The sequence below is a fragment of the Chaetodon auriga genome, chromosome 10, assembly GCF_051107435.1.
Source record: "Chaetodon auriga isolate fChaAug3 chromosome 10, fChaAug3.hap1, whole genome shotgun sequence".
Lineage (NCBI taxonomy): Eukaryota > Metazoa > Chordata > Actinopteri > Chaetodontiformes > Chaetodontidae > Chaetodon > Chaetodon auriga.
In genome coordinates, this window is record NC_135083.1 from 26,985,866 (window position 1) to 26,998,495 (window position 12,630).

A 12,630-nucleotide genomic window follows, 5' to 3' on the forward strand; every position below is an offset into this window, starting at 1 on the left:
TGATTAGGTCTAATATAACAGTTGCGCCGTCCGACGCGAAGCTGTGAAGATATTCACATCAGGTGAATTTGTAAGTTGTATAATAGGCTACATTTCGCGCCTCTTACAAGCGATAGGAGCTGTACGGGCGCATCTCTGCACCCCATACGTGTGTTTTTCCCGGGTTAGGAGGGAAGAAGTTATGACGTCGTGACGCAATCAGGACACGCTCCGAAGGCTAGACCGTCCCATTTACTGATAGTTGATGCGGCCGACGGAGGATCCTCCGCAGGACCCAGCCTCCAGAGACCGCGTAGGCTGGGTCCTCCGAAGGATGCAGCCCCTGAATTGGGACACACCTATTGACTCCCTGATCCACATCTCCAGCAACGACATCAGTATGTCAATGTAGATAAATGTGGGCAAAACATTTCCTTTGGGAAAAAATTTACTGCAGCTTCAGAAACAATGTCAATTCCAAAACCCATATGAAAATTCAAAACAAACGTAATAATGGACACATGAAAAATGTGCTGCAGAAAGCAAAAACAAATACATTAAATACATTAACACACAAACTCCGACAAACACTGTATTTTTAAACAACACAACAGAAGTGCTCCAGGCCTGCAGAGGGCTTGATTTTTGACCCAACTGGATGATTTTGTATGTAGTACTTCCATGACTGATCTGAAATTAGATGTTTGTCTGCAGAATGAGCAGTTTCAGAGATGTTGGTACCTGCAATCTGTAGACATTTGTATGGGTAACTGTTACCAACCCTGCATTCTGTCATGAATGCTGGCACCATGCTGTGCCAAGACTATTTGTGTCAAGATGATCAAGATGGCGCAGCGGACGGCTGCCTCGGTGTGTTGGTGCGCGCTGTTTTGTTTTGTTTTGTTTTTTAAACCTGTTTTTTGTGACCGTACCCGGAGCTCTTTCACCAGAGAAGAGCTCATGAACATCAGGGGAGCAACACCAGAGGATTTGTTTCCTAAATTTCTGCTCCCAACAGTGGAAATTTTGGACATACTGGTCAAAGGTGCACTCACCCTTGCTCATGCAGTGAAATGCTGGAGGACAGGAAAACGGGCCGGCGCGCTCGTGCGCCTTCGCCAGCGCCGACTACGCACAGCGTTACCAGGAATATTTCTCTCTAACGTGCGTTCACTGCCCTACAAACTGGAGGAATTGCAGTTGCTGTTGGGTAAAAACAGGGACTTTTCTTCATCTGCGGTTTTGTGCTTCATCGAGACGTGGCTCTGTGGATTAATACCAGACTCTGCGCTGCAGCTGGCTGGCTTCCAACTCCACAGCGTGGACAGAGACACGGAACTTTCCGGCAAAACTAAAGGTGGAGGAATCTGTTTCTACATCAACAGTGGTTGGTGCAACGACGTGACAGTGATCCAGCAGCACTGTTCTCCTGACCTGGAATCTTTCACCATTAACTGTAAGCCTTTTTATTCACCCCATGAGTTCGCTTCATTCATTCTGGTTGGCGTTTACATCCCGCCACAGGCCATCGTGCAGGACGTGCAGGGTATGCTCGCTGATACTGCGTGTGGAGCGGACCAACCGGGACTCTTTAGTTATTGTCCTTGGCGACTTTATCAAAGGTAACCTCACGCACGAACTCCCTAAATACAGACAGTTTATCAAATGCCCGACCAAAGAGGAGAATATTCTGGATCACTGTTACACCACAGTCAGGGATGCTTATCACGCCATCCCCGTGCTGCACTGGGCCACTCTGACCACGTCATGGTACAGGCAGAAACTAAAGCTCTGCAAACCTGTAGTGAGGACATCAAGGAAGTGGACCAGCGAGGCTGTGGAGGATCTCCAGGTGTGTTTGGACTCTACTGACTGGGATGTGTTCAGGACTGCTACCAACAGTCTGGATGAGTACACGGAGGCTGTGACGTCCTACATCAGCTTCTGTGAGGACTGTTGTGTTCCATCATGCACCAGGGTGAGTTACAACAACGACAAACCCTGCTCTCACACCTCAAAGACATCACTGACCCTCTCCTGGACCCCCTGCAGTTTGCCTACAGAGCCAACAGGTCTGTAGACGATGCAGTCAACTTGGCCCTCTACTTCATCCTCCAGCACCTGGACTCCGCAGGAACGTACGCTAGGATCCTGTTTGTGGATTTCATCTCTGCCTTCAACACCATTATCCCAACTCTGCTTCAGGAGAAGCTCTCCCAGCTGAGCATGCCTGACTCCACTTGCAGGTGGATTACAGACTTCCCGTCTGACAGGAAACAGTGCGTGAAACTCAGGAAACACGTCTCCGACGCTAAGACCATCAGCATCAGATCCCCCCCGGGCTGTGTTCTTTCTCCTCTGCTCTTCTCCCTGTACACAAACAGCTGCACCTCCAGTCACCAGTCTGTCAAGCTCCTGAAGTTTGCGGACGACACCACCCTCATCGGACTCATCTCTGGCGACGAATCTGCCTACAGGTGGGAGGTTGACCATCTGGTGACCTGGTGCAACCAGAACAACTTGGAGCTCAACGCTCTAAAGACAGTGGAGATGGTTGTGGACAACAGGAAGAACTCAGCCTCACCTGCCCCCATCACCCTCTGTGACTCCACTATTGACACTGTGGAATCTTTCCGCTTCCTGGGAACTATCATCTCCCAGAACCTCAAGTGGGAGTGGGTGTGTGTGTGTGTGTGTGTGTGTGTGTGTGTGTGTGTGTGTGTGTATATATACACACATAATTAGACTGACATTAAATTACATTCTGAATTAAATTACTAGAAGAGGCAAAACAAGAAATATAACAAAAGAAAAAAATGTGGGGGCAAAAGGTCAACAGGTTTCCAAAAAAAGGATCAGCAACTGAATGATACCTGTCTTTGTTTTTCTGTCCATGGTGACACTGTTGACCTCCAAACTTGTTTTTTCCAGGGAGGAAAGATTCCTATACGATGGACTGCTCCCGAGGCCATTCAGTACAGGAAGTTCACTTCCTCTAGTGATTGTTGGAGCTACGGCATAGTAATGTGGGAGGTGATGTCATATGGAGAAAGGCCCTACTGGGACATGAGCAATCAAGATGTGAGTAAAGCCCTGTGAAAAGTGCTGGAATATATATTTTAGTATATATCAGAGCTGTCATAGAGAGATGATAACCCTATTTTTTAATGATTTGCTCTTGGAGCCCAACTCAAAATGTAAAAATGATTACATCTTTTAGCCTTTGTGTATAGAATTGTGATTATATTTAGATTTATTTATAGAATTTTTCATGTCATCTTATCAACTGATTTTCATCTGTAAAATACACTGAACAAAAATATGAACGCAGCGCTTTTGTTTTTGCTCCCATTTCTCATGAGCTGAACTCAAAGATCTAAAACATTTTCTATACACACAAAAGACCATTCTCCCTCAAATACTGTTCACAATTCTGCCTACATCTGTGTTAGTGAGCACTTCTCCTTTGCCGAGATAATCCATCCCACCTCACAGGTGTGGCATATCAAGATGCTGGTTAGACAGCATGAATAACATTCTATTGGATTTTTTTCAGATTTCTTTTCATTTTCTCAAGCGATTTTTCCCAGTAACACTTTTATTTCATGCCACATTTTATGAAATACATAAATAAAAAATTCAAATGATCTCAAATAAAAACGCATTAAGAAATTAAAGATTACATCACATTATTAATGTTATTTAATCTAAAATTCGATTCAGTTTAAAAAATTAAATTAATTATTCAGTTAAAGTATCTACAAGACACTTTCATAATGTATTGATTGGACGAAAGCAGTGGTGCTTTCACCTTGTGTCATAAGGATCTTGATCTTTCTTGCATGTGCATTTGCTTTGGAAACAAGTGAAAGAAACACACAACTTATTTTTAATGGTCTTGTTAGCTGTTTGCAGGATGCATAGTGAAGTAATGTATCTATTTGTGGCTATGGGGAAAATCAACTTTTTGTTAGGCCTTTCGACCACCAATAAATTTGACTCAAAAATGGCAAGGCAAAGAGGACAAAATTCAGGAAGGCCGTTTAACAGTTTAATACCAGCAACACTCCCACAGGCGGTGATAACGCCTTATTGACAAAGAGACCAGAGAGTTAAGGGCTGAAGGATCCTCTCTGGAGACCAACTCATCCTTCACGGCCTCATTAAACCCTTAATAATGACCCCACTTAGTGCCTCCTCTTTCCATTAAGAGTCAGCGGCTAGCGTCTAGAACTCAATGGAGTATTCTGTGACTGATATAGATCCCCTAAATATCTAGTTATGTAATATGTATTATAATGTGTAATACATATAATAATATGATAAAAATACAATGTAACTAAGTATATAAACAAGTATTTACAGCAGAGAGAGAGTGACCCAGAGCTATAAACTATATAACAGACAAAACTTTGTGCAAGTTGCAAATGATAAATAAATGTAAACAATGAAAAGTATGTGCAATAGTACTGTGTGATGGCTCGTGGCAGGAATGATTTCCTGAAGCTGTCCTTGTGATAGCATAGCTGGAGCAGTCTATTGGAGAAGGAGCTCCGCTGTCTGTCCATGAGGTGGTGAAGAGGATGTTCAGGATTATCCATGATGGATAACAGTCTGTCCAGTGTCCTCCTCTCCACCACCTCCTCAAAAGTGTCTAGTTTGCAGCCAACAATGGAGCCAGCCGTCCTGATCAGTTTGTTCAGTCTGTTGGTGTCGCCAGCTCTGATGCTGCTCACCCAGCACACTGCAGCAAAGAAGAGTGCACTGGCAACAACAGACTGGTAGAAGATCTCCAACATCTTGCTCCATACATTGAATGAGCCTCATCAGGAAATAGTCTGCTCATCCTGCAGACAGTGTTGATGTTAGGGAGGGGCTGAAGTGGGTAAGCTAGAAACAAGGAATGATAATTGCAAAACCTGCTGGAGAATCTGTTGATTGTCGGTAAGCAAAGATTTTAATAACTGATTATGCTGGCCTAACAGGATGCCCTGTCTTTGCAAATGAAATGAATGGCAGGTTCCAGACTTTCCTGCTGAGCCTCGGCTGAGTCCATGGCCAGATCGTTCTGTTAGGTCTTTAGACCACCAAGAAATTTGACCCATAATATGCCAAGGCAAAGAGGACAAAACTCAGGAAGGCCATTTAACGGTTTAATACAAAAATCAGACGCCAAGAACAGAAACCCCCTCCCGCAGGAGAAAATAAAGGCTAGTTAAACACAAGACCACAATAAACATTGAGTATCCCGCAAACAAACAGTACAAAACTAAGGAGGCAGGCAGGAATCAAACTTCATAAATAACAGTCATGTTCAAACAGCAGCTGCAACATGGCAGCATCACCTCACCAGATCCCAGAGTCCCAAGTCTATGTTAGGGTGATAAAAATGATCTGGCAACAAGGAAGAAGAAATACTGAGCTATGTATGGTGAGGATGATTGCTGCATACAGATCAGCTGTGCTGCCTGCTGCTCAACACACCAGCCATACCTCCAACCTGCACAGTAGAGAGGGAGAGAGAGTAAGACACCAGAGGCCAGATTCTCCACAAACAACACCAACCACCACACTTTTTAGATTTTACGAATACAGCATTCGTAGTTGTTACATTTAATCCTCCTACTCAGATTTGGTTGCTTGGTCCTAGTAATTTTTTTTACCTGTCTAGGAGGACGAGGGCTAATTCAGGATTCTAGCAATTCTTGAATGCCCAAACAAGACTGACTCGTGTTTTTGCTCTTGGTCACTCATCACTGTCTGTTTTACCTTCCTCTTCTTCTTTTTTTTTTTTTTTTTTGTGCTCTAAATTATTTTTATTCAAATCCAACCAGGTGACAATCATCAAGAATACCTTTGTAGAAACAGTCATTCCTTTTCCTAATGGTGTTATTTGCTTATTTAGGTCATATAGAGGCATCAGTATTAAATGGAGACTGTTCTCATAACCAGTTAGAAACTCCTTGTAGTACCTTATGGTTGTTACAGTTTGTGGCCGAGCAAAAAACAAGGAATGAACCCAAAGATGCAGACTTAACAAAAAAGGCTGAGTGGAAACGGTCCAAGTTATTTATTTAACAAAATAAGGGCAAACAAAACCCGGTAACACTTTATTTTAAGGGGTCACTGTTCCTGTGTATCTACCTAATTAATTACAGTGTAATTACCTATGTAACTATATGTAATAACATGTACTTACATTGTAAATACATAGTGTATTTTGGTGTACTTACAGGTCCTTGTTACACTTGTAATAAGAAATGCTTGTTACAATACCTTGTCAAAGTGGCCTCTCTCTTTGGGGAAGGGGTACACCTGCAAGAAAAACGGGTGAAACCACAACCCATGTTGCCTGGGCAAACTTTTCCATCAATCTTCCTCCTGCTTCTTGAGTCTTGGAACATGTATGCTGTTACACAACTTAGTATATGTAACAGTTGTGTTAATACACCTTTGTTACTCTTTGATACAGTGGAATGAGCACATTAAAATAAAGTGTACCTGCTGGGATACCACAGCTCTTACACATTAACTGCAATAATCAGTGTCTTCAATAGTGTACCACGTGTGCTGTTACACAACATAGTCTATGTAACAGTGGTGTTAGTACACACTTGTTACTCCTTGATACAGTGGAATAAGCACATTGAAATAAAGGTTACCTGGGATACCTCAACTCTTATAAATTAACTGCGATAACCAGTGTCTTCGGTCTTGTATCACTTGTGCAGTTTCACAACTTTATGTGTAACAGTTGTATTAATACCTTTGTTACTCTTTGACAGAGTGGAGTGAGCACATTAAAGTGTAGCCTACCTGCTGGGATACCACAGTTCTTACACATTAACTGCAATAATCAGTGTCTTCGATAGTGTACCACGTGTGCTGTTACACAACATAGTCTATGTAACAGTCGTGTTAGTACACACTTGTTACTCTTTGATACAGTGGAATAAGCACATTAAAATAAAGTGTACCTGCGATACCTCAACTCTTATAAATTAACTGTGATAACCAGTGTCTTCGGTCTTGTACCACTTATGCTGTTAAACAACTTAGTATATGTAACAGTTGTATAAATACACATTTGTTACTCCTTGATACAGTGGAATGAGCACATTAAAATAAAGTGTACCTGCTGGGATACCACAGCTCTTACACATTAACTGCAATATTCAGTGTCTTCGACAGTGTACCACGTGTGCTGTTACACAACATAGTCTATGTAACAGTAGTGTTAGTACACACTTGTTACTCTTTGATACAGTGGAATATGCACATTAAAATAAAGTGTACCTGCTACATACTTACTTACATGTTACCTGTAAAAACTCTAAACTGGTGTTGACCTTGGTACTCAAGTATTTTTGCATCAAAAAGTAATTTCATTGTGTTAATCTTATTTGATTCCAACCTTTTGAATTTGATAAACCTAAACAGTGTTACAATCACAACAAGTTGACAACATAATGATTTACATCTTTAATACAAATAGTGTATTTCATTACAAATAGTGAAATCCTAACTCCAGTGTTATGTGTAACCTATTTGATGTCACACAACCTAGGTTACAGTATGAACAAAAAAAATACCCGCACTTGACATGCTTTTCATAATTCCCCTCAGAAAATCTCTTTCCTCTTCTAACGAGGCAACTTTCTCTTCCAGAGCTTTGATATCCATTAAGAGCTTCTGATTTTGATGATTCTCTTTTGTGGTCGGAGGCTGTACGTCTGAAACACACACAAGCACAAATGCATGTGAAAAAAGGGCATATTACTATTAAATTTACTATTACACATGTGTAACATTGATTTAACTTTTGAATTGAAACAATGTAAAATGTTACATGACACTGTGCATGGCAGTACACCACTAAATGTAATTGTAGAGAGAAAAGTATAAGAAAACACCTCACCATCTGATGAATCACTAAGAGACAAAGTCACTTGTTCTTCCTCTTCTTCATTTATTTGCAAAAGCGCAGCATCAACCACCTCCATCATGTCAGTGTCATTTTCTGGCTCTGGGACGGAGTCCGGTATGACTTTGTTTTCCTGTGGTCTTTTACCTTTTTTCTTCCGTGGTGCCATCCTAAGAAAATGTGGAAATGTAGATTATAGAATACCCAATATCACCACGGCTACTTTCTAGCTGCTTTCCTACCAAATCATTGAGAATTTACCCTGTCCAGTGAAGGCAAACACACTAACTGGTGCTAGCTTGAACATCATAGCATATTTGGGTTGGTTGGTCAAGAATGCCAATTTGCTACAAATTATGCAAAATGTACAGTTAAATAAAGCAGAAATGTAGCACTTAATGTGACTTTATCGACCTATAGGTTAATGTTTTCCCCCCTATGCATCACTGCATGCATTTGCATCAGTGTTGTGCTAGTTACTGAAAAATAGTAAGTAGTTACAGTTAAAGTAATGCATTACTGAGAAAGCAACTTTTTTTTCACCAAATGCTCCCATTAAATAAAGGTTGGTTGAATTCCCTAACTCTCATTTCACTTCTGTACTGATGATGATGATGATGAAAAACACGTGTTTTTATTTGCACAATTTTACCATCATCATCATCATCATGCTGCATGATGTCAGCATGTACAGCAGCTTGACCTGCAAACAGAACTGCATAAAAACTCTCGAGTTACGTTCAAGAACCTGTTTTCAGTGAGAAGTAAATTCACTCCAGCGGTATTTTTTGTTTAGCTGTGTTTACCCTGAGCGGTCGCTCTGTGTTTACCGTTTCAGGTGTCATGTCGCACTATCCGCTGCTGCTCGGGTGGAGTGGGTGCTTGTGTGTGCTCGCTGTGACTCTGGAGCTGTGTCCCAGTTCAGGGGCTGCAGCCTGAACTGACGCACAGCTTCGGTCTCGGATGCTGCGTTAAGCTAACGTTACCTTAACTCGCCGTCATGCCGTGCCCAGAGAATCGCTCTGGCCCTGCTCTGCCCTGTCCAGTCCTATTCATGTAGCGTGTTTGATTATGTGTGGGACGCTAGAGGGCGGCCAACAAGTGCGTAGTCGTGTCTGTGGCTGTGCTCTGTCTTTCTTTCAATTCAATGAAACTTTATTGATCGTGTGTGCCGCTGTAAAACCTCACCAAAATGAACGGAGTAACGTAACTCAGCGTTTTGTAACGGAGTTACTGATTAAAAAACAAACAAAGCGTTACTACCCGATAACGGTGTTATTAACTTATTATTTATTTATTTTTAGCAATAGTGCTAATGTTAACGGTTGGCTGGCCGACTAGCTTTAGCTATCAAATAGTTGTTTGCAAAGCCAAGTCCGGCTAAATATCAGATGACATGAAAATGTTTATCACAACCCTTACAAAATGCGTTCAACGTTGTATTTTTCAGGCCAACTTAACAAACTCATACCTTTTGAAATCCAGCAGTCTCGATTTGAACACGTTGTCTCCTCTTTGACAGATTCAACCGATTTCAACCCGACTGCGGCTGCGCACACGGTGCTTCTTGGTTTGGCGTTGTTTGAAAAGTGGAGGGTGGCCAGATCCTACTTTTTTAAGCAATATCTATCGAAGGCTTATTTTTCTCTAAAGTCACTTGTCGAAATTGGGAGTGATTTCCTAGTGTTTAGTTTAGCTTTACTGTGTTTCTTCTGTGTCTCCAAAATTGTCCAGTGTGTGAGTGAGGCCCTTTAGCGAGGCAAAATTAATCAGAAAATCCCTCACACAGAGAAAACATCTGGCAACAACAGTCGAAACTAAATTGCGCACAGAGCGGGATGGAGGAGATTTTGGAGGGACTGAAGAGGTGACTCAAAAGGTGAAAGATGCAACATCAACATGACATTATCTTTTAATAATTTGACGGGGAAGAAGAACCTCGGATCCAGAAAGAAGCTTCAATTGATCAAATGGATGCAACGTCATAAATTACTTGCAAGCACTAAGAAGTAACACCAGTAACAGTAACACCACTGTTACATAGACTATGTTGTGTAACAGCACACGTGGTACACTATCGAAGACACTGATTATTGCAGTTAATGTGTAAGAGCTGTGGTATCCCAGCAGGTACACTTTATTTTAATGTGCTCATTCCACTGTATCAAAGAGTAACAAAGGTGTATTAACACAACTGTTACATATACTAAGTTGTGTAACAGCATACATGTTCCAAGACTCAAGAAGCAGGAGGAAGATTGATGGAAAAGTTTGCCCAGGCAACATGGGTTGTGGTTTCACCCGTTTTTCTTGCAGGTGTACCCCTTCCCCAAAGAGAGAGGCCACTTTGACAAGGTATTGTAACAAGCATTTCTTATTACAAGTGTAACAAGGACCTGTAAGTACACCAAAATACACTATGTATTTACAATGTAAGTACATGTTATTACATATAGTTACATAGGTAATTACACTGTAATTAATTAGGTAGATACACAGGAACAGTGACCCCTTAAAATAAAGTGTTACCCAAAACCCACTAAGTCCAGAATCCAAAAACAAAAAGCAATACCGGGAAAACAACAAAGAGCAAAACCAAGGACTAGACCAGAATTACTCACTAGAATCACAAGGAACAAGGGAAGCCACACATAAGGGATGATGCCACAAAGACAAAAGAAACACACTGACTTAAAATAGACAGGGAACTAATCAGACTCAACACAATCACACAAACACAAGGGTGGTAAATAATCCAGATCCTTACAATAAAGGAAATCAAATGTAATAATAATAATAATAATAATAATAAGAAGAAGAAGAAGAAGAAGAAGAAGAATGATGATGATGATGACTTGGCTGATGCCATTTTTGCATTACAGCACTCACCACATCATGTAAAAAAATAAAAAAAATAGGACCTTCCAACAAGTCTAGTTACCCCTGTCCTATATCTGCATTACAGAGTAGAAATCAATCTCGCTGAAGATAACCCAAACAAGCACATTTTCCAAAATATCAGTTTTGTCTGATATTAAAGTCCGCAAATGACACACGCTATAATGTCATTTATCTCAAATGCCAACTATCAATCGTTGGTTTTATTTCATTGTTGTTTTTTATCTGTTGGGTGCAGTACTGAATTAGGTTCTATTCGTGTTCTGAGACTCAAAATCAAATTCTTGTAGGTAATCAATGCCATTGAGCAGGACTACAGGTTGCCACCCCCTATGGATTGTCCTAGTGCATTGCATCAGCTGATGCTGGATTGCTGGCAGAAAGACCGCAACAACCGGCCCAAATTCTGCCAGATTGTAAACACCCTGGACAAGATGATCCGCAACCCCAACAGCCTTAAGGCCATGACACCACTGTCATCAAGGTATGACAGAAATCCCATCACACTGTGAATGACCACCCCTCACAACTTAATTTTCTCACAGGCTGTTTTGTTCTTCTTGTGTCTTCTTTCTGTCCACCAGTGTTCACTTACCTCTGCTTGATCGCAGCACTCCAGACTTCTCCTCTTTCAGCACAGTGGATGAGTGGTTGGATGCCATTAAGATGGGCCAGTACAAGGAGAACTTTGCCAACGAAGGCTTCACTAGCTTTGATGTGGTGTCTCAAATGACCATGGAGTATGTTAACTACTTTTGCCTTACCCACACTGTTATGAAGACCAAAACCACAAAGAAAGATGTGATGATACTGATCATCATGGTCATTGTTAGTTAGTTAGTTAGTTGAATAGTTTAAAACCTAAAGGCAGATGCCAGGACTCCTAGTTTATAATATAAAACAAAGCAGTAAAGCAGTAAAGGCATCTTTATCTTCAGTAATGTGATGTGTTTCCAAATTTAATGGCATATGTCAGCGATGTATAATTATGAGACAAATCCAGATCAAATCCTTTAGATTTGATTGGATTGCTCAAAGCATGGTCCTGGCATAGTGGATTGTCATGACCAGCTCCAAGCCACGGCAAGTAAAACAGAGGGTGACAAACATTAAAGCAACATGATCCACTGTTTATTTAACTCAACATAACCAACTAAGGCAACAAACTAAAGTCGACAGGGCAAAACATGGGGAGCACTGGGGAGTGGAGCCTCCTTCTCCTTCTCCTTCTCCTTCTCCTTCTCCTCTCTCCTCTCTCCTCTCTCCCTTCTCCCTTTCTCCCACCGGAGTCAGTCAGACGTGGGCTTAAGTAGTGGGAACACTGGGTTCCCATTAACATTCAGGATGACCCCGCCTACTGGGCATCTGCAGCAGGAAAGGAAAAAGGCAGGCAGCCTAGCAACCTAAAGGGGCGGGGTCGTGATTGAGTGATATGGACCCATTGAGGACCGCTGACCTCCACCCACACCTTTCTCACCCTCATTGTTAAATCATTGGGGCAATTTTATTTGATAGATGGGAAGCGAACAGAAATGGATGTTAATGTGAAAATATCCACAAATCTTCTTTTTTGACAGGTATTTGTCATATACCACCATAAAGTAATAAGTAATATAGTATCAGAAGTTGGAAAATAGATTTTTTCTTTCACCTTCTATAACAAAAATGTGAGCAGACAACTACACTAAACTATAAATCATGTTTAGATGAATTGATGGAGATAGATAATTACGAAGAGATTGTTTTTACATCTTTGCAAAGAAGAGTACTGTTCTTTTTCTGTCTTACCTTTGATTGAGGTTCGATACTGATGTCTTTACTGCTACGTC

General features: G+C 41.4%; 1 protein-coding gene across 2 annotated transcripts in view; it reads left to right on the forward strand.

Moving 5' to 3' along the window:
- LOC143326744 (ephrin type-B receptor 2-like) overlaps positions 1–12,630 on the forward strand; it is a 162,158-nt gene that overhangs the window by 142,425 nt on the left and 7,103 nt on the right. For both annotated transcript variants that reach the window (XM_076740590.1, XM_076740589.1), the window contains exons 13-15: positions 2,911–3,060; positions 11,092–11,285; positions 11,386–11,541. In XM_076740590.1, coding sequence (XP_076596705.1) covers positions 2,911–3,060; positions 11,092–11,285; positions 11,386–11,541 — 500 coding nt within the window. The remainder of the gene's footprint in view (positions 1–2,910; positions 3,061–11,091; positions 11,286–11,385; positions 11,542–12,630) is intronic.